Here is a 22,823-nt window from a genome sequence, read left to right as displayed (position 1 = left end):
AGAATTTGATTTTCACTAAGACCATCTATATTCCATTCATATAATTTTTTAGCCGAAACAAAAAATTGGTTGTTAATATTGGTTTCTTCGAATTGAAGATCGGGAGGCGTAGATTTAGGATATCAATTTTTGGTAAGAGTAGCATAATTAACTTTGGGATGTGTGATTCGGTTAAGATTAGTAGTTTGGAATTGTTTGGTTAATTTATCAAATTCATTTGTGGATTTGTCGGAGTCACTACTAAATTTAATAGGTGCTTGTTGTGTTAGGACAGTAATTCCTTTTTCGTTAGATGTAGTAGATATCTTAGTAAATAATTGTTTAATAGCTTCAATAGTATTAGTGTCTTGGGTGACTAGGCTTAACCGTTTCCTAATGCTAGAAAGATTAATAAGAGATTTGTCTAAAGGTTTACTAGTGGATGTATAACTAGTGGAGTAATCTTCAAAAGAAGTTTCTATTTTATCTAATTGTTTACCAATAGTTTTTAAAAATGAATTAGAAAATTAGAAAAATGAATCATAAAAAGACATTAACTTAAAGTCAAATAGTACCAAATCAAATAAATATGACTTTGTAAAACAAAAAGGACTAATTAGTTTATGAAAAAATTCTTAAAACCAAATAGATCAACATTCCTCATATGAAATTTATAAGTAAATTTTTCATAAATTTAATATGGGTATTACTCACGTTACACACATTTTTTGAATTATGTAATTTTTCCAAACACAAAATAATCAATTTACAAAAAAAAGAAAAAGAAAAAAGAGAAGCCAAAAAGGGGTGTTCTTGACCAAAATGTTCCGAAATGTTTTTAAAAAAAAAAAAAAATACTAGTAATTAAAGAGATGGGGTTGTTGTGCTGCAACATAGGCCTATTTTGGTACAATTTAAAACGTTCACTTTTTATATTTTATTTCGATAATTTAAAACGTTCACTTTTTATAGTACGTTAATTATAATGTATTTGTAAAAAATTAATTGATTAAATATCGTTAACCCTTTCATCGATTAATATTTGCATTCAGTTATATATTCCAAATCACATTTCTTATATATTTTTGTAAATACAAATGCAAATCGATGAAATGGTTAATAATATTTGATCAACTCGATTATTTGTAGGTACATTCTACTCAATGTACAATAGTAAACATTTTTGATCATCAAAATGAATCTCAAAATGAGACTATATGACCGCATAATAGTGTTTACTATGCCTTGCACAATAAACAAAAACATTAAAAAATGAACTCTAATGTTTGTTGTCTGAATTTCAACATTAGAGACAAATAGGAGATTTGGTCTAGTGATTGTGCAATACATTTTTATAATGTAAGATATCAGATTCAACTCCTATATAGAAGAGTTTGATAACCCTGTGATTTATTTTCCTTCCCATTATAAAATTATATGTAATTAGTGGTAATTGTATTGGACTTGAGCTAGTTGGTTTCCTTGTTGTTAGGCTTTATTGACTTATTTATTTGTGAACCAGTGTTATGATATAAAAATATTTTTTTATATTTATAATTAATGTGCGATCTATTTAAAAAAAAAAAAAAAAATAATAATAATAATTCTCAACAACATTAGAGAATCGTGCCGTCCGGCTCAGCATATACAGCCAAAAAAGTGGGGTCTGTGGAACGCGAAGGAAGGAAGGAAGGAAGGAAGCGCTTACAGTTTGTTATCTATTTGCATTCCTAATTTCAAACCACCCATTTTTGCCTTTTGCTAATTTAACCCCTACTCCGCCTGAGTTCTCATCAACAGAGCCACACACACACACAGAGTGAGTGGTAGAAGAAGAAGAAGAAGAAGAAGAAGAAGAAGAAGCCATGCCCACTTTGAATCTGTTCACCAATGTTCCAGTAGATGCTGTGATTGCGTCTGACATTCTCAGGGATGCTACTAAAGCTGTTGCCAAGATCATTGGCAAGCCCGAGTCTGTTGAGTTTTCACTTCCCTCTTCCATTTCCCTAACAATATATATATATATATATATTTCATTAATCTATGGTTATAGACTGCTTTCTTCTTCTTCTTCTTCTTCTCATTGCTATTAGTCATTGCAATGTCTGTCAACTGTTTGATTATATTACCCTATGAAAGTTGCAGAACTTCTTTTATTTATTTATTTTTTAAATTGCTGGGTTTTAATCCTTTAATTTGCTAGAGAATTTGGTTTGCTCATGTATCAAGAAAATTTATGGTTAAATTTGTTACAATCTCTTTGCATTCAGTAATGGAAAAACCCAAAGAATTGCCCTCTGTGTCAGTAAAACACCACTTTCTCCTTTATGAAAATGCAATAGTTTAGTTGGAGTTTTTCCTTTCCTACAAACAATTGAGGACCAAAACTAGCATAATATTTTGCCATGTTCTTTATATAGGATCCATTTTGATGAGCAGATGAGAAAAGAAATGATAAGATTATGGTTTCTCACTTTGGTGAGAAGAGAATAAAAATTTAAAAAAATTAGAAAATTAGAAAATTAAAATTTGTTGTTCCTCACTATTGTTTTCGGATGAATAAAAACCAAAGAGTATATATGCATCTTTATATTTTTAATATTTTGTATTTATTTACATTGACAATTTAAGTATTTTGAAAAAAAATTATATAACAATTTTGGTTTCTTACCAAATCTCACCAATTTTGATGAAAAACAAACCCATTTTTAAGAGATTCCTATTTTCCACCATTTCTCACCTCTTCAATCATTCAAGCGAGGAGTGTTCCTTTCTCTTTTTTTTTATCTTTTTTATCCATTTCTTTTTTTCTCACCAAATCTTTCAATCCAAATGTACTTTTATAGGTTGTTTTGATTCCAACTGATGTGGAATTGGGAAATTGGTTGCTATACCTGAAGACAGCAAAACTTCCTGTGAAGTACGAAGCTCTAGACTTTTGCATAGTTATTTGCTGACATGGTGAAGTTATCAATGTACTCTAGGAAAAGTTAAGATGGTAGTATGCAATAACTGAAAATGTTCTAATGCATTGATATTGTAAGTGGTCTAGAATTAAGCATTCATCTCGTACATTCAATATATACAAAGCATGTGCAAGAAATGTAATAAACATGAACACAAGATTATAGTTGTTTGGCACATCTCGTGCTAACATCCACAACCAAATACTCATCGGTGCAACTCCACTAAACTTTACATGTTTTCATGTGGATAAATTTCAACTTTATAACCATACAACAAACAAAAACAAGTAATATGATTTTCTTGGTTCAACCCAAAACCAACAACCACTAATACACAATTTCCTATCACATAAAACATGATGTTCACCTTGATCTCATATGTTGGACCAGAGTGTAGGTGTGTGTAATGGCAATAGTGTAATACAACAAAACAGTACAATACCAAGATGAGAAATTGTATCTACCATAAGAAACTGTTAGTAATGGGCGCCCATGTGGCATGACCATTTGAATTTGAATTTGAATTTGAATCTTATCCAAATAGGTTTTGAAATTGAATTCAAACCTATTTAGGATAACTACTCAGGATACATATATTATCTCCATTAACTGATATGGATAGATAATAATAACACATTATATATCTGGTATATGGGTTATGGGTGATTAAAGGGAAAAACAACGTATGATCTGAGTTTTACCCATATACTGACTCTTTCCCAAAAACAACGATCAAGTCATTTGCACTGTGATTTGTGTGGGTGATATTCATTCTGTAATATCACTTCACTGCTGGGTTGGTTTATCAGATTCTGGAAGCACGCGATTTACCCACGAGATCCTTCAATTCAGACTCTGTTTGTAAGGTATGACCATAATTTTTATTCCGCTGCGTTATACTTTGTTTACATTGGTATCAGAGCGAGTTGATGGATATTTTCGTGTTTTCTTTAATCATGTATATATTTTTTATGTATATGTATACATTATATACATGAATATTTGTAGAGGAGAAAAAAATCTACTTTTATCAGATTAGGAGCATAAATATATTTTTTTTATGTTCATTAATGTCTTTCTTCATACCATAAATGGTTTTATTTTGAAAAAAGGAGTCCGGCAGTACAAAAATCGGACCAGAAAACACCCTGGAAGGCGGCGCGTGGTCTGCACGCGCCACCTGACGCCGTGAGTCGCTCCCACGCGCTCCCACGCACCAGATGCTCTGCCGACGCGCCTGCACGCCCCCTCACTCGCGCGTCCGCGGCGTTGTCCACGCGCGCCGTGCCTTGAGCCGCGGGCTGAGTCGCGCTTCGAGCCGCGTGCTGAGCCGGGCTCGCTGAGCCGCGCCGTTTTCCTCCGCCGGCTTGGCTGCTGATGTGTTAGGCGCTGTTTGTTTTGTTTTTAATTCTGAATCGCGTTAAATGGTCATAATTAATTCATTACATATTTGTTTTATGCGTTGCTTGTACTGTTAGACTCAGAATTAATTTTTCTACATTCTGTAAAATTTTGAAAATTTTACGAAAATATAAAATATTTTTTCTGTGTTAATAATTCATGTTTTATGCTTTAAAATGCTTCTGGTATTGCATAAATAATTTTCTGGGGTTGAAAATTTTTTTTGTAGACTTCTGAAAGGTTTTGCTATTTACTGGGAATATTGTTTCTGTTTATCAGTTTCTGAATTTTTTATTTCTAATTTTATGTGTGTTTATTAGTTATTTAAAATTCCAGAAAATTTCAGAAAATTCCAGAAAATTTCAGAAAATTCCAGAAAATTTCAAAATGTTGTACACTTTAATTATGGCATAATTTGAATATTGAATACAACATATTTTTTGAGTTTCTAATATGTTGTAATTAGAAAAGTATGATTATTTATTTATTTATTTATTTGAATTCCATTATTAAATGAATATAGCATGAGTTATTTGTAAATTTACATAAAGATGCTATTGTATGAAATTTATCATGCTTTGACATGCCATAGTCAGTGGGAGGTTGTTCGGTTAAGAGAAATCTTTGTAGATTTACTCCCGAAAACCAATATTTTGCGCATAAATTAAATTAAATTTTAGATAATTGTCACCTGTGGCGCAAGAGATGATTACGAGCATAGCGGATTTTCGATCTTGCGACTTGTGTAATATTGTCACTATTTAATTTAGATTTTTGTGGCAAAATTATATTATGCTAATCAAATTAATCCCAATGCGAATTTCTCTCTAAATTGACTTAGCTTATGAAAGTTAATTGGTTGACCTAGACTTAGTAAAGATGTTCAAATGTGAACAATGTAATCTCATTCTTTAGATGAGCAAAAGTCTTAGAGACTTTAGGTCAAGTCTTAATTGAGCCAAAGTAAGGAAACATGACTCAAAGTCGCCGTGTTTTTTTTTTGCCTTGTTTGGCATAATAAAAACTAATGTGTGCGCTGTGGTTAGCGGCACGCTACATAGTTTTGGTTGGCGAGTTTTGGAGTTATGAAACTAGTAAGCCCTCAATAGATCTGTATATGATCTTGACTATTGAGCTGCGCGGATTGACTTTGTAATTTGACTTGTAAATAATGTTACATCATTGGATGAAGTAACATTAAAGAGTCACGTCATCCAAAAAATGCGAGTTTAAATAAATTAGTCATCAAGTGTAAGACAAGTAGCCAGCATGAGCAGTATTTTGCTCTCTACCCAATTATTGGGAATAGATGGAGCAAAAATTTCATGCACTATAATAGTGTGCGTTGAAATATCACGTGAAGTTAAAAGATTAGCGCTTAGAAGTTGCAAAATCTATTAAACACTAAGTGAAAAAATTAGCGCTTAGAAGTTGCAAAATCTATTAGCATTGCCAACTTGTCTAAGTCTGGACACTTATTGTTTCCACACTTGAGTGTGAGACATGAGGAGGGGCTTCTTTGTATGTTTCCTTAGCTAGGCTAACGTTTTTGAATAACGTTTACCACTAAGCGCAAACGTTACAACATAGTAATGAAAAGATCAAGGTTGACAAGGTTGTTATGACTCTTAGAATTTGACGCATCGCTTGTAAGAGCATTGTGTTGAATTAGACTCACTTAGAAAATATAAGGAAGAAGAACTCCGAAAATATGAGGAAGAAGGAATATATTTCTGTTATATTCAAAACTTCTTATTTTACAAGACCAAATGACACTCCTTATATAGGAGATATTACAAACATCATTATAACCCATTATATGCCACTTACATATTATATATTACCACTATCTACCACTATCATATTATATACATGCCACTATCTACCACCAACACCACTATCATATTCTATACATGTCACTATCTACCACCAACACCACTATCATATTCTATACATGCCACTATCTACCACCAACACCACTATCATATTATATGCATTAACACAAATTTCCAGCACTCCCCCTCAAGCTGGTTTGAAGATATCTTCCATAGCCAGCTTGCTAGTCAGCTTATCAAATTGCTTCTTGTGTAGTCCCTTCGTTAGCACATCAGCTAATTGTTCACCTGTTGGAAGGTAGGTCATACAGATTATGCCAGCATTGATTTTCTCCTTGATGAAATGTTTATCCACTTCTATATGTTTTGTGCGATCATGTAGAACTGGATTATGAGCTATAGATATAGCTGCTTTGTTGTCACAATAGACCTTCATAGGTGTCGGGTGAGAAAGCTTTAATTCTTCAAGAATTCTTTTAATCCACATTACTTCACAGATTCCATGGGCAACAGCTCTGAACTCTGCTTCTGCACTACTTCTAGCTACCACATTCTGTTTTTTACTCCGCCATGTAACTAGGTTCCCACCTACAAAGGAGCAGTATCCGGATGTTGATCTCCTGTCTGTAACACTTCCTGCCCAGTCTGCATCTGTGTATACTTCAACTTGAAGATGTCCATGTTTCTTGAACAGTAAGCCTCTCCCTGGAGTTCCTTTCAAATATCTTAAGATCTTATAAACGGCCTCAAAGTGCTCTGCCCCTGGTGAGTGCATGAACTGACTTACCATGCTGACTGCAAAGGCAATATCAGGCCGCGTATGAGACAAGTAAATCAATTTCCCGACAAGTCGCTGATATTGTTCCCTCTCTTTGACTTCTTCAGCCTTAGCAGCTTGTAACTTCAAGTTAGGCTCGATCGGAGTCTCCACCATCTTACAACCAAGCATACCTGTTTCTCCAAGGAGATCAAGAACATATTTTCTCTGATTAACGAATATACCTTCCTTGGATCTTGCAAATTCCATTCCGAGGAAATACTTGAGAGCTCCCAGATCCTTAATGTGAAATTCTTTTGCGAGTTTCTCTTTGAGGGCTGCTAACTCTGCTTCATCATTACCAGTTAAAATGATGTCATCAACATAAACAATCAAAATTGCAATTTTACTGTTTTTTGAATGTTTATAAAATATTGTGTGATCTGCTTGACTCTGCGAGAAGCCACAACTGATAACTGCCTTCCCAAAGCGTTCAAACCACGCTCTTGGTGATTGTTTGAGTCCGTATAATGACTTGTTCAATCTGCATACTCTGTCGCTTCCAAGTCTCTGCTCAAATCCCGGCGGTAGGCTCATGAACACCTCCTCTTCAAGATCACCATTGAGAAATGCATTCTTAATGTCAAGTTGATGTAGAGGCCAATCTGAATTTACTGCAAGAGATAACAGTACTCTGATGGAATTTATTTTAGCAACAGGAGCAAACGTCTCCTGATAGTCGATCCCATAAGTTTGAGTGAAGCCTTTAGCCACCAGTCTCGCCTTGTATCTCTCAACGCTTCCATCTGCGTTACATTTTATCGTAAACACCCATTTACACCCAACTGTTTTCTTGTCTTTGGGTAGATCAACTATCTCCCAAGTACCACTTCTCCTTAAAGCATTCATCTCCTCCATGACTGCTAATTTCCAATTCGGATCATCCAATGCTTCCTGTATATTTCTTGGAACAAACAAGTGTGAAATCCTAGATGTGAAAGCTCTATGGTTTTTAGACAGTCTTTGATAGGAGAGGTAATTTGCAATAGGATGTTTAATGCAATTTCGGACACCTTTCCTAATTGCTATAGGAACATCAAGGTCGGAAATAGAAGGAATAGGATTACCTAAAATTTCGATGCCAGAACTCGGGTGGACATTCGGGTCATTAGGATGGACATTCAGGTCATTATTCTTCAGATGAAATCGCTTCCTAGTATAAACCTGAAGCTCAGGATTTAGATCATTTTGTAGTACTTCTCCCCCTAAACAAGAATCTTCTTGACTAGGCACCATAGAACTTGGTTCTCCTAAGTGATCATTATCAGACATATGTGGTTTTTGTGTAGGATAAATGACATTGGGGAGCGGGATAGAAATATCCCAAAAACGGTCTTCTACTCCACTTGTCTCCCCCTGAAGAGAAGTGTTGGGGAAATAGGATTTTGTTTCCACAAATGACACATCCATACTCACATGAAATTTCTTGGTTTGAGGATCGAAACACTTATACCCCTTTTTGTTTGAGGAATAACCCAAAAAAACACATTTTATAGCACGAGGGTCAAGTTTTGAACGAAATTGACTAGGAACATGAACATAGGCAGTACATCCAAAAACTTTGGCGGGTAAATTAGAAAACAACCTCGTGTCAGGAAAAAAAGCTTTGAGACAATCGAAAGGTGTTTTGTATGTTAACACCTTTGTAGGCATCCTGTTTATCAAATAAGAGGCTGTTAAAATTGCTTCACCCCATAAATATTTAGGAACATGCATGTAAAACATTATAGCACGTGCAACTTCAAGTAGATGTTTATTTTTTCGTTCTGCAATGCCATTTTGTTGAGGGGTATCCCGACATGTAGATTGATGAAAAATCCCATTTTTTTTCAAAAACTCACCCAACTGCTCATTGAAATATTCTGTTCCATTATCAGAATGTAAAATACCAATTTTGGTTTGAAATTGGTTTTCAATCATATTGTAAAAATTTGTGAATAAACTTTTCACGTCAGATTTTTTATTCATCAAATAAATCCAACATAAGCGGGTATGGTCATCAATAAATGTAACAAACCATCTTTTACCAGAAAGAGTAGTGATTTTAGAAGGGCCCCAAACATCACTATGAATCAAATAAAAAGGTTTGGAAGTCTGGTAAGGTTTTGGCAAATAAGTAGAGCGATGAAATTTTGCAAAAATGCAACTTTCACAATGAAAAGAAGAACAATCAATCCCTTTAAATAATTCTGGAAATAAATGTTTCAGATAAAGAAAACTAGGATGTCCTAGCCTATAGTGCCATAGCATTATTTTTTCTCGAACAGAGATTGAACTAGTACTATTAAAGCTCTGAGCTTTTTTATTACTAACAGGTACTTCATCAAAGTAGTAAAGACCTTCAAGCATCCTAGCACGCCCAATCATCATCCCCGAGTTCTGGTCCTGAAATTCACAATGGGATTCAAAAAATGTAACACGACAATTAGAATCCTTAGATAGTTTACTGACAGACAAAAGGTTACAGGCTAAGTTGGGGACGTGAAGAACAGCATTGAGATTAATTTTCTCAGTTAGTTTAATAAATCCTTTTCCTGCAATAGGTGAAAAACTACCATCGGCTATTCTGATTTTGTCATGACCAGAACAAGGGAAATAGGTACTAAATAAATGGGAAAAACTAGTCATGTGATCGGAGGCACCGGAATCTATGATCCACGGAGAGAAGTTTAGGCAAGAGAAGGCTTTAGGATTTCTACCTGTTTGTGCCAACAAAACACTAGGAGTACCGGATGAGGAGTTGGATTTTATCAGCTTTAAGAGTTGATCAATCTGCTCTTTGTTGAAGGGACCTGAATCGGCTTCATTAGCGGTAGGAAAGCCACGATTCTTCTCTCCTTGTTTGCTGCTTTTCCAGTTGACAGGTTTGCCATGGATCTTCCAACACGTTTCGCGTGTATGGCGAGGCTTGTTGCAAAAATCACACCAGACCCGTGGCTTATCATCAAACCTGCGCTTGTAATTTGCAGCCTTGTTGGCCGCAGCATTGCTAATTAAAGCCGAAATTTCAATTGATTCACCAGTACCTTTTTTCTTAAGCATGACGCTCCTTCGGCTCTCTTCTCTTCTGACTTCGGCAAATACTTCGCCAATGGATGGGAGAGGAGGTCTGCCAATAATTCTTCCTCGCACTTCATCGAACTCAATGTTGAGGCCGGCAAGAAACTTGTAAATACGGCTGTCTTCCACAGTTTTCTTGTGGTGGTTGCAGTCGTCAACCGATTTCCATTCGTATGTGTTGAAGATGTCAAGATCCTGCCACAACCTTTTCAACGAATTGAAATATTTGGTGACGGAATCATCTCCTTGACGAATCTCTCCCAACTTCAAAGTTAATTCGAAAACTTGAGATTGATTTCCTAGGTCAGAATACATCTGACTAACATTATCCCACAATTCTTGTGCAGTAGGATAGCACATGTAATTAGAGCTTATATCCTCCTCCATAGAATTGACCAACCATGTCATAACCATGGAGTTTTCAGCGTCCCAACTGTCGAACAGCGGATCATTAACAGCAGGAGCCTTCTTGTCACCAGTGATGTAACCGATCTTTCCTTGCCCACGGATATACATCCGGACAGATTGTGACCAGCGGAGAAAATTATCACCATTTAGGCGGATGGTGGTGATTTGGACAGAGTGAGAGTTGGACGTTTTCACCGGAATGGCAGCGGCAGGGGTTGAAGTGGTTTCGGACGTGACTTCCGACATGGCTATGACGGTTTTAGGGCTGCTGCGTTTTTTGTTGCTCTGATACCAACTTAGAAAATATAAGGAAGAAGAACTCCGAAAATATGAGGAAGAAGGAATATATTTCTGTTATATTCAAAACTTCTTATTTTACAAGACCAAATGACACTCCTTATATAGGAGATATTACAAACATCATTATAACCCATTATATGCCACTTACATATTATATATTACCACTATCTACCACTATCATATTATATACATGCCACTATCTACCACCAACACCACTATCATATTCTATACATGTCACTATCTACCACCAACACCACTATCATATTCTATACATGCCACTATCTACCACCAACACCACTATCATATTATATGCATTAACACAAATTTCCAGCAGACTCTTTGGCCTAATTCGCGCTTAAGTTACTTCAGAAGCTGCCATAGTTGATAGCTTATTCTCTCCTTCTTGTGGATAGTAGAATTAATTGCAAGTAACTATGAAGCGAGAAACAGAGATGGCAAGAGGAGTATCGTCATCTTTCAACTAGATGCAGTAAAGTGTATGGAGAATAAAATTGACTTGAAGGTGCAGGAGATTAGCACTTACTAGTTAAAATAACGACTTAGGCGCACTTGATATCTTCATGACATCCTTTTTATGATCTAGTGAATATGACTTAGTCGTGAGTCATTACCTAGTTGGGCCTAAACCTTTAAAACTTGTCTTCGAGAACTCACACATTAAGATGATTGGAATTAGTTTATGACATTGGTCATAAACCAGTGGCTTATTATACTTAATCACATTAATGAGATGATGACACGATGGTTTGAGTAGGCCTTCTCGGGCCCACTCGCTTATGACATCCTGCTCTTATATGAATGTGTAACTTTGTTCGCAATGGGTGCGCACAAGTAAGTAGGAAAGCCGTAGAAGGTCATTTGTTTTGGCGTATTTAGTCCACTATGATATTTGTGACTAGATATATGTAAGGGTATGATAGCTAAGCCTCAATCTTGACACATTTATAGATTACGATACGCATCTGAGTCAAGACTATTTGATCTCCCGTAAGTCAAAAGTTTTGAGATGATTTTTGACATAGCACATATAAGGTTGAGATCAATGAGATAATAGCTTTCATGCTTTTAGTTTTGACCAAGGTGGCGAGTATCTATTTGAGTTATTTTAGAAAACTCTGTGAAGAGAGATAGATGCTTAGAAAATTAATTATTCCTAGTACTCAACAACACAATGGTGTGGTAGAGATAAGGAATTAAATATTGTTAATGTTAGGTGGATAATGGCGCAAAATGTTTCCCAATTGGGAATTGCACTAGTTTGTTGCCTATGTCCCTAACTAAATACCCTCCATATCAGATTTTACACTCCATTTGAGTAATGGGTTAGCGGAGAGCCATCTATGAGCGATCTGTAACCGTTAAGCAGCTTATCTTTATTTTACTTCTCATAAGATTGCGAAGTTAAGACCTAGGGTTCTATAGCGCATTATTGTATGCTGTCTTGTAAACACAAAGGGTCGTGTGGTGCATTATTGTATGCGGTCATATAAACCCTCCGGGTCATGTGCATATAGGTAAGCAGCTTTGTGGTAGTGTAACTAAGTCACATAAAGTTTTATTAGTAAAGGTGACGTGAATAGAGTTTTTGGAACTCTATAAGATAGAGAATTCTAAGCATAGCGCTCTATGTAGCCTAGTTGAGAATGGAAAAAAATTTCCAATATCCTAGGGACAGTGGGAGCGATGTGCCTACTAATGGACTACTCCATTAGAGAAGAATACTCTACATTCTTAGTTGCGTGGTAGCAAATGTGAAAATTTTCCACATCATCACTGGGTGATTGAGAGGGAAACATTCATGATTGCTCCGCAAGATGATAAAGAGCTTAGGATAATGCCAAAGGCTCTAGTCCCCTGTTTTTAGAAAGTGGATCAATGTTGCGTAGTTTAAGACAAAGTCTTTGAGGATTAACCATTTCTATAATTTGGTTGACTTTCCATTATGACGCGAAACTGTTCTAAAGTTATGCGTAATTTGGATAGTCATTGTTGAGGCATAAGGCTCGCTAGATACCGAAAAGTCGCACCATTGAGGAAAGTGTAGACCATGAGAAGACTTCCTCCTGGGGAGTGAGGTTATTTTGACTTAGGCTATGATTGACATAAGTTTGGAACATTGATTTGTGGACATTGTGACCCAAATTTCTCGTTAGAAAATTGGATAAGTAGATCCGTAGGGATTTACCTTCTGCCTTTATGGTAAAAAGTTAGGAGCGCAAAAAGGTTGCTAGTTCTAATAAATCTTTTACAGCCTAAAGCAGTTATCCAACAGTGGTTCTTAGATTTCGTCAAGCCATGATAGGCCAACGATGATCGATGAAAACCACTGAGGCATGATCAATGGTCCAAAAGAAGGTTTTTCCTTACTTAGTCATTATGAGCCAGGAATTTATAAGGTTGTCGCCACCTAGGGTGGGCAGTCCTCTATTTTAGATATGATGGACATGGGTGATGTAATTTATATGCTCGGATGTACGATCCTTAGGGATTGTTTTAGGAAAATTCTCGGTTTGTCTTCGATGACTTACATAAGGAATATCCTAGAACAATTCTAGATGCAAAATTGCAAACCCATTGACTTATTTATCGGTAAAAGCCAGAGCCTTAGCTATTGAGTGAATCCTCGGGTTATCTTTGGAAGAAACAGATGACCTATATTCCTTGATCTTTTCTTTGTTGTGGGAGCCTAAAGTACGCTATGTGGACGTATTCGGCATGATAAGTGTTATCTTTGGTAAATGATCAACTGAGTTGTTTAGACATTGACCTTGCTCATTAGACTGTGGATAAAATGCTTTACTAGTAGTATATTAATTTGTTCCTTGTAAGATTCAATGCGCTAGTTGGGCGCATTAAGAATGAACGCAAATTGGTCACCAAAATATCTTTAGAGAGGTTATTGCGCAAGAGGAAGTGATCTTAAATTACTTCATGTGAGGCGCACATGGTGGATTCCGTTGTATATACTTATCGCAAGAGGTGCTGATAAGGCTTATGTTTGGAATCTATAATTGCGCAAGCTGTGGTCAATTTTTTTTTTAAAATCGATCACTTATTTTGAGATGATGGGATGTTGACACTATTATGGTTTGTGTCATAATGATTAGCAGATGATGATGTCAGTAGGCAAGATTGGCTCACTCACACGAGCAATCGCCCTTGGCGCTTGGGAGCGAGCAAGGATGAGACTGGTGGTTTATTTTTATTTGGAGCCAAGAGAGGCTTAAATCATCCACTATGTATGTCGCCTTGGTTATAACCAAGATGAGGTCATGTTAAGGACCAAACATGGATGTTAGTACCCACTTTCTATGTTGTGCCTGTTATGATTAGCCAGATGCAAGATCTCATTTGGCGCCTAGAAGGCGAGCAAATAGAGAATTCGGGTTAGGCGCTAGAAAGCGACTAGACTAATATCTGTACGGTGTATCGAGTATGACGTCACTCTTTATGGAAGAGTTACTCCACTGTAGCATGTATTCATACTATATGTGCTTGGCAACTGAGTAATGAGGTGAGAGAATGGATCCCTGCTTCCTCACCGTGTGAGTCTTACGTGTCATTATTGATATGACTTTCATTTATGTACCCTTTTGTGACTTTTGACTATGTCATAAGGTAAGGGGTTGATGTTCTGCTACTTTGGTATGTTGCCTGCGGTCATGCATGATTCGGCCTTAAGGGACATCACTGGGAAAGCGGTCAATCCTAAACTAAATGGCATGAGTGCAAAGGGAAGATCATCTAGTATTACACCACTGTTGTATATTCACTGCCGGCAACTCACATCGCTCTGTATGAGAGGCGAATTGAGTGTGAATATATTGCAAGAATTAAGAGGGTCAAACATGCTCTTTTTGAGGGATTAGAGATGTTTTTTGGACCAGTGTAATTAGATGGGTCTGGGTATATGAGACACTATTTCTGTTCTTTTTGGGTTAATGTCTCTATGCTGGCTCATTTTGAGTTTCTAGTATAGAGCTCCCACATGCAGGTGTTCTCAGCAGTCGCACGGTGCAGTGGCTAGTATGAGATTGTTCATTTTTTGGGAGATTGAGATAGAGATGTGGCAGTGTCATGCCAACTCATGTGCGAGTGGGAGATGTTAGTAATGGGCGCCCATGTGGCATGACCATTTGAATTTGAATTTGAATCTTATCCAAATAGGTTTTGAAATTGAATTCAAACCTATTTAGGATAGCCACTCAGGATACAGATATTATCTCCATTAACTGATATGGATAGATAATAATAACACATTATATATCTGGTATATGGGTTATGGGTGATTAAAGGGAAAAACAACGTATGATCTGAGTTTTACCCATATACTGACTCTCTCCCAAAAACAACGATCAAGTCATTTGCACTGTGATTTGTGTGGGTGATATTCATTCTGTAATATCACTTCACTGCTGGGTTGGTTTATCAGATTCTGGAAGCACGTGATTTACCCACGAGATCCTTCAATTCAGACTCTGTTTATAAGGTATGACCATAATTTTTATTCCGCTGCGTTATACTTTGTTTACAGAAACAATCTTCGAGACTGCCTTGGATCAAGCTCTTAAACAATGTGTTGAAGGCGTCACAAGCACACACTCACTCATAGAAGGTGGGAAATCCTCTATGAGATATGATCTAGAGTGTATAGAGATGCTATTGCTCTCAAATGGCTTGTTCCCCATCAAGAATACCAAATGAGGGACATTTTGTATTTATTGAAATCTCACCCTAGGGCTAGTTTACAAAATTCCCCATGTTTGACTAGCCTGATTTCAAATGTTGGTCCGCCCACGTAGCTAGGCAAGAACTACAAAGATCCAATTAGTCGGTCCACAACCAATGTTTTGTTGGAATGTGTCCCATATCGCCTGGAGTTGCTCCATCTGTACTGGTTATAAGGCTTCAGTTTCCCTCTCTTTAATACCTGGGTTTTAAGGAGAAGTGTGGGCTGCGGTTTTCAATTTGGTATTAGAGTTTGGTTGGGCCTGTGACTAGTGTGCCATATGTTTGGCTACTATATGTTGTGGTCTAGGAGGGTGTGTTGGAATGTGTCCCACATCACCTGGAGTTGCTCTATCTATGCTGGTTATAAGACTCCAGTTTCCCTCTCCTTAATACCTAGGTTTTAAGGAAAAGTGTGGGCTGAGCTTTTCAATTTGGTATTAGAACTTGATTGGACTTATGATTGGTGTGCCGTTTGTTCGGCTACTATATGTGGTGGTCCAGGGGGATGTGTTCGAATGTGTCCCACATTGCCTTTAGTTGCCCCTATGAAGCACAGATACTTCAAATAAGGAGACGTATCCGTATCGTATCCGTATCAGATACCGATACTCCTTGGATACTTACGGATACGTATTAAATACTTATTAAGAGTATCAGATACTTCTTAATTAATTTTTCATTAATTTTGAAGTATCGGATATTTAGTTTTGAAGTATCGGATGTTCCAAGTCACATATTATCGGATATTTCTTAATTAATTTTGAAGTATCAAATGTTCCAAGTCATGTATTACTCCTTTTACGAAATTAGAATTGTATCATTTCTTACATAACATCATAATATAATATAAGTGCAAGGATGGATAAATAGAATATTTTTACAATACTTTGCTTAGTTGTTTTATAAAAATAGCATAGTAAACTAAAGTAATAAAATTCATCAAATTGACATATCTTGATTGTATCATGCATGTCCCCTATAACTACATAGAAATAAGGATTAATAAGATAATATAATAATAGTAAAATTAAATATCAATAAATAAATAAGCAAATAAACTTGCATAGAATATTTTTGACTAGTGCAAAAGGAAAAAGTATAGGGTCAAGTTGTGGATTGTTTTGATATTATAATATCAACATATTAGACTTGATATTAAAATGAAATATTTGCAAGACCTATTGAAAATTTAAAAACTAAACTAGCTATTGGTTTAAATTAATATCTAATTCTTAAAGATTAATATTTTGCATTATAAAGTTACTATGGTTTCTCAACATTCTTGAGCTTATGTGTAACTCACTGCTAATAATTTTTTTATTTTTTACAAACGTATCTTAGCCGTACTCGTATCCTACTTTTTTAGATTTTGTCGTATTGTCATATCCATATCGTATTGTATCCGTATCCGTGCTTTCTAGATGCCCCATCTATACTAGTTAAAGACTTCAGTTTCCCTCTCCTTAATAGCTGGATTTTAAGGAGAAATGTGGGCTGGGCTTTTCAATTTGTTTGACCGACCCAAGTTGTTTCATTGTTTGGCTGGCCCAGCTTGTGGGTGTGACAAACCTACTTAGACTTACTCTGGTTGACCAATCTATGTGTTTGGTCGCCAGATTGACTAGAACTACCTTGGTGACCAACTTCCAATGTTAGTTGACCGTGCTGACCAAATGTACTACTGAGCCCATTTTTCATGTTCTTCTTGGTCCAATCCTTGTCCAAAGCTTTTTTTATGCCAATGAAGTTCTTCCATAGCACTTCAAGCTTTCAAGGTACAAGGTTTCTAGCTTGTCCATGTGCTTCCAATGTAGTGGTTAAGCTTCCTACCTCAGGTTACAAAGTCATGAAATTGGCAACCTAATGGTAGTCATGACACAATGGACTCTTTGGTTTCACCTGACTGTGGGATCCTTGCACATATCAGAAATTGTTAAATCACAGTAGCAATTGATTAGAAATGATCATCGCACTATGGAAATCTTCCAGCAGAAAATACGTCACTAGGAATAGTCAGCCAAACAATAATAATAATAATAAAAATAAAAAAGAAGAAGAAAAACAAAGAAGAAAATGCTAAAGACCAAAATGTCAGCACTCGTGAGGCAAAAAATGGTTTTTTTTTTTTGGATAGATTTCATTGGAAGAACAAAATAAAAAAAAATATTAACATTGTTTCACTATTGGTTACAAGGAATAGGCATAGAGAAACCGTGTAACTTTCTTTAGTTGGATTCATTGATCATTGGAAGAACCTAAAAAATATATCATTGCCTCACAGTTGGCTAGGACGAATAGACAGAGAAATCATGTAACTTAGTTGGATTTGTTACTTGTGAAACTTATTTCTTTGTATCCAATTATCAGAACATACGGCTTTGTAATTAGATAAATAGGCCAAGCGTGTGCTCCTTTTAAGATATGGTTTACTGGTATTTTTACTTACAAGACAATTTGCCAAATTGTTTACTTCGATTTATTATTTCGAAAGTGGATCAGGGTTTTGTTCATTTTTGCCTTCTTTTTGTGATGTACTTTTTTATTCTTTCCTTATACCGATGTCAGAGTTGGAGATCAAGTACACGAGATTATCATTATGAGAATTAAGATAGAAATGTACTCTGTGTCTGCCTGTCTTTGACTCTCTTGTTCTGTCTCTGCATGTGTGTACTTACATATAGAAATGCAGTATATATGTCTGAATGTTTTTATTGACCTGTTTTAATAATTGACATCAATATGCAAGCTTATAAGAGAAATATAAAATTATATTTTTTATCGTCAGGCCTTTCTAGATTCCTTGCTTACTAATCTTGCAATCAGTTTGGATATATGTTCTTCCATTTCAGTGTTTTTGTTGTTTGACATTACTCATATACTCATTTATGTTTTCCTTCATTCTTCAGTATGTGATGATAGTGCTGAATGGAGCTGTGCCTGTTGCATTTGCTGGTACAGAAGAGCCAGCTGCATATGGGGAGTTGATCTCAATTGGGGGTCTTGGACCAAGTGTTAATGGAAAATTGAGTTCAACAATTGCAGATATTCTTCAAACAAAGCTTTCTATAGATTGTTCACGGTTTTATATCAAATTTTATGATGTTCAGGTAATTATTGATTTGTTCCTTTCTGTTATTATTATTATTATTTTATATGTATATATATTTATTTGTGTGTCTGATACATGTTCTCTTCACACTGGACTGAAGCTAAGGAAATTCCTGTCCAATGGTTCCAACATTTTTGTCTGGTTCATTTAATTAGAAGACAAACCTAATCTTGATCACCTTTCCCAGTGTCTCCATCTACTGTTTTTTTGTATTTTTACAAGCTTCTTGCTCCTAATTTTCTTATCCTCTCTCATTGTTCATATGATTTTTCTCCAGCCAAGAAAAAATCCATGAACTCATTCAGCATCCACTTCAATTTTATTAGCTTGGCCCGACAATTTGCCTGTTTTATCCATTTTGTTCTTTCTTCCAGTTAGTGAATCCTCAATGGTGTGCTAAAACACATGCTAGTTAAAGTCTAAATTTGACAAGACTTCTCCAAAATTCATCTCCGTTGGTCTGCCCATTTTTTTTTACCAAATTGTAACATATCCAAACTTTGTGCCAAACTTGGCACAAGATTTGGAAAACTCTTGGGGGTGTTTGTTTGGTGGGATACAACCGTGGGATTGGACTCCATGTCCAATGGAATAATTAGTTCAATGTTTGGATAGAAAAATGAAGGTCAGACTAATAGTCCGGTCGGACTAATAGTCCCCCATATGTGGGATAACTCCATCCCATGGGGGTGTGGGATAGCAATGGGTAGATTGAGGCAACCTCCGGATTAGCTAATTAAATGACGAAATTGACCCCTCAAGTATATAATATTTCTTTCTTTTATTTTTTTAAAAATGTTAAATTTTTTTTTAACATGTATAAATTAATCCTGTGATATATAATTGTTTTTTATTTATTTATTTGGTATTAGCAAAATAATAAAAGGAAATATACATATTATGATTTTTGCACCATTGGACCATGATTATCAAATTATAACATTTTGACACTGTAGCATGCTAAAATTATGCTTTGGCATCAACCACCACAAATGCTTTTAGATATAGATTGTTGTGATTGTAGTTGAGTTTTGACTATTCACATTGAAAAATATATACCTTAATGACAAATTGACAGTGAGTAGTATATTTAATCTTGCCTCAACTACTAACTGTTTGAGACACATCCATGCACTAAGGGGAGAAAAACAAAAAAGGAAGACAAGGTTAAACTGTTTGGCAAGGTGGTTATTACTGTGAAGAGCTCAGCTGAAGAACTGTTGATAAATTGTCAAAAATAGGCAGCAAGAGATAAATATCTATTATTTATCAGTTTATATTAGAAGGATTAATAGTGAGAGATTAATAATCCTTGGGATTTGTAAAGTATTGGTTATCTAGCTGGATTAGTGAGATAAATAATTACCTCATGTCCACGTTTGTTTTGCAATGGATTTGAAAATATATAATGTCAATTGTATGTTTGTTTTGTATTATTGATTGTAAGATTAAAAAAAGGGTCAAATTTGTTGGATAGAATGTCCATTGGAATTTAATCTAGATAACAAAAATTGCAAACCAAGCACTGAGATGTGAGTATTATGGATTAATAATTCCAATCCTATGCTATAGTCTGCCCAATCAAACAAGCCCAAAGTTTAGGTTGAGTTTGAATGGATGGATAAGAAATGGTGAGGTTAGAGGTTTAGATTCACAGATATACATGAGAGTGGGCTATTATTTCTTGGGATAATTTCAAGTTCACTTCACCTTGTTATATCTATCCATTAATAGCCATTCATATACGGCTTGCAAATCTATTTGTACATCATATGAAATCTGAATTTTAAGCTGTACACCCATACCCTTGAATGGTTAAATACAAATCTGTTTATTTCAAATCCATCAATCCCAATGCAACTTTTGAGTTCTACATTTCAGTATTCTTACCAGAGATTTGAATGTGATAATACTAATGTATTAGAGATTACATTTTCTTAGCAACTTCAAGAATCATGTTGAGCATCTATATTAAGACTGTTCTAGAAGTCAAGAGCAATTATACCATGTCTCCATTTCATCGTTGTTGCTCGTAGTTTATTGTACGTATCATGACTGTGATTCACATCCTGAAAGGAGTAATTTTACAGTGTCTGTCTATTATTCACTGAAAATGCCATCTAGGGAATGTTTATTCATTTTTCATTTAGCTTTTATTCTTTCACTAAATGCTTTAGTTCGTAAAGTTGGTATAAATGTTCCATCCAAAAAAAAAAAAAAAGAACTTCGTATAAATGTATTCATTTACTGACTGGTGATATCGCCTATCTTTGTTTGGTCCAGCGCTCCTTCTTTGGGTTTAATGGCTCGACATTTTGACCAACATTCTGTACGAATCAATAGATGTGGAAGGTGATGGACGTTGGAACTCTTGTGCCTAAATGACTATTAATGCCGCTGTATTTAATCTTTATTTTGAGAAAACTGAATTCCATGGATTTGGCTGTATCATTCATTGATGAAAAGTTCATTATAATCTATAAGTTATTTTGTTTTATGTTCCATTTGGTTGCTAAGAAAACCTAGAATTCAATTAAAATGCAATTGAAGAAGGGGGAAAAATAGAAGCATGAATTGAAATATCATATTATCTTTGGAAACTAAGCGTTGACTGGAACAGTTTGTGTGGTTGTGTTTGTCTTGTTTGCACTAAAAAAGGAAACAATAATGAAAGAGAACTTAAACTTTGTTGTCAATGATTGAAAGAACATCGAGCGGATGGTATTAGTTGTTTTTATTTTTCTATTTTTTTTTTATTCATGAGCATTTGACATTATTTACGTCGTGCTTCAAACCAATCATGGAACAATTTTTTTACGAATCAGATATACCAACTTACATTTGTTAGGAAGTTAAAATAAAAAGGATGATCAATTTAGTGTGTTGCGATTTTTCATTGGCGGAAAGTATTGAACTTCTATATTTTTAGAGGAGAGTTTATTGTTGCGCCAAGCTAATAATATCCATTTGTTTTTGGAATACATGTTAGAAAGTTTTAAAAAATTATACATTTTGCATAAAATTGACTGTAATAAAAAGTATAAAAATATTTTTATCTATTGTAGTATATACATTAACAAAATCCTTAATAACTTTTTATCTATCCGTCCTGAACTTTGCATGTGTCACTGTCACTTGACTAATAAATATTGCTCAACAATATGAATTGTTAATAATTAATTTCTGAAGATAGTTTGATACTTAAATAAGCGATATTGTATGAGACGGAATGTTGAGCAACTAAAAAATGTATAGATAACATGAGTGTTGCTGAGATAAGCTTGTTAAGGTGGATGTATAGCAAGACTAGAAAAGACAGAATTATGAATAAGTATATTTATAAATGGGTAAGAGTAGTACTGATAGAAGATAAGTTGAGAGAATAGAATGATATGATTTGGTCATATACAACGGAGACCAACAAAGGCAGTAGTGAAGAGATGCGATACAATAAGGATTAATAAAAGTATTAGGAGAAGGGACATACTTAGATTGATGTGGGCAAATCTAATCAATAGAGATGAATCTTTTTAATTTGACTAACTAAATAATCATTGATAGAGTTGAGTGGAGAAGAATGACTCATATAGCCAACCCTATTTGATGAGACTTAAGGCTTAATTTGATTTGGTTTGGTTTGATTTGATAGTTTGATGCTCAAACTGATGACACGTAAAATGAAACAATTTTTTTTTACATTTTTAAAAATATAGTTGTTAAGTTTAAGAATAAATTTTATCTTACCCTTTTCTTATAATTTGAAATTAATCACAGAACCCCACTATAAGACCAGTTAATGGTTTAAATGAAAAGGCTAAATGTCTTTATACATAATTAATCTCATTGTGCAAATCACAACCATTTTTGTCATTTTTTGGAAGCAAAATTCACTTTTACCCCTTGGTACTTTACTCCAATTGCAATTTATTCCTTGAGTACATACACATAACCCATTTGGTTCTAGCACATGGTTCACACTTATTGTTAACTTGAAATGAAATGTCTGATGGTGTATTTCAGTCCATAAATCATAAAAGGATTATGTGATTATTTTCAAATAATGAGAGAATAATCTGCACATAGGCATAAATCAAGCCACAAGAGAATAAAGTAAAATTTGCCCTAATTTCAAAATGTTATTAGCCCATACTTTGAACTTTATAACTAGCCCCAAAGTTCACTTACTACATAACTAG

At 35.1% G+C, this 22,823-nt stretch overlaps 1 protein-coding gene across 2 annotated transcripts; it reads left to right on the top strand.

The window, feature by feature from the left end:
* The first annotated feature begins 1,593 nt into the window (after positions 1-1,593).
* On the top strand, positions 1,594-21,124 carry LOC114266303 (Tautomerase/MIF superfamily protein). Of its 2 annotated transcripts, XM_082920659.1 has the most exons (4): positions 1,660-1,955; positions 3,755-3,811; positions 18,425-18,625; positions 20,911-21,124. In XM_082920659.1, exons 1-4 carry the CDS (start codon positions 1,845-1,847, stop codon positions 20,944-20,946), a joined length of 405 nt encoding a protein of 134 aa, XP_082776785.1. In that variant the 5' UTR covers positions 1,660-1,844; the 3' UTR covers positions 20,947-21,124. The 2 variants fall into 2 exon arrangements, with proteins under 2 accessions (XP_028062989.1, XP_082776785.1); XM_028207188.2 differs by lacking the exon at positions 3,755-3,811 and having other exon boundaries at positions 1,594-1,955.
* Positions 21,125-22,823: the final 1,699 nt, after the last annotated feature.

The sequence above is a fragment of the Camellia sinensis genome, chromosome 3, assembly GCF_055761805.1.
Source record: "Camellia sinensis isolate YWXY chromosome 3, ASM5576180v1, whole genome shotgun sequence".
NCBI lineage: Eukaryota > Viridiplantae > Streptophyta > Magnoliopsida > Ericales > Theaceae > Camellia > Camellia sinensis.
Note: the sequence above shows the minus strand (reverse complement) of the source record. Positions and strands in the feature narration are given on the sequence as shown.

What these genes read in the sequence shown, in the direction of transcription:
- LOC114266303 (XM_082920659.1), top strand. Translation starts at nt 1,845, where the DNA reads ATGCCCACTTTGAATCTGTTCACCAATGTTCCAGTAGATGCTGTGATT. An exon ending in ATTCAGACTCTGTTTGTAAG is followed by an intron (nt 3,812 to 18,424) that starts GTATGACCATAA and finishes TTCATTCTTCAG; the next exon opens with TATGTGATGATAGTGCTGAA. An exon ending in TCAAATTTTATGATGTTCAG is followed by an intron (nt 18,626 to 20,910) that starts GTAATTATTGAT and finishes TGTTTGGTCCAG; the next exon opens with CGCTCCTTCTTTGGGTTTAA.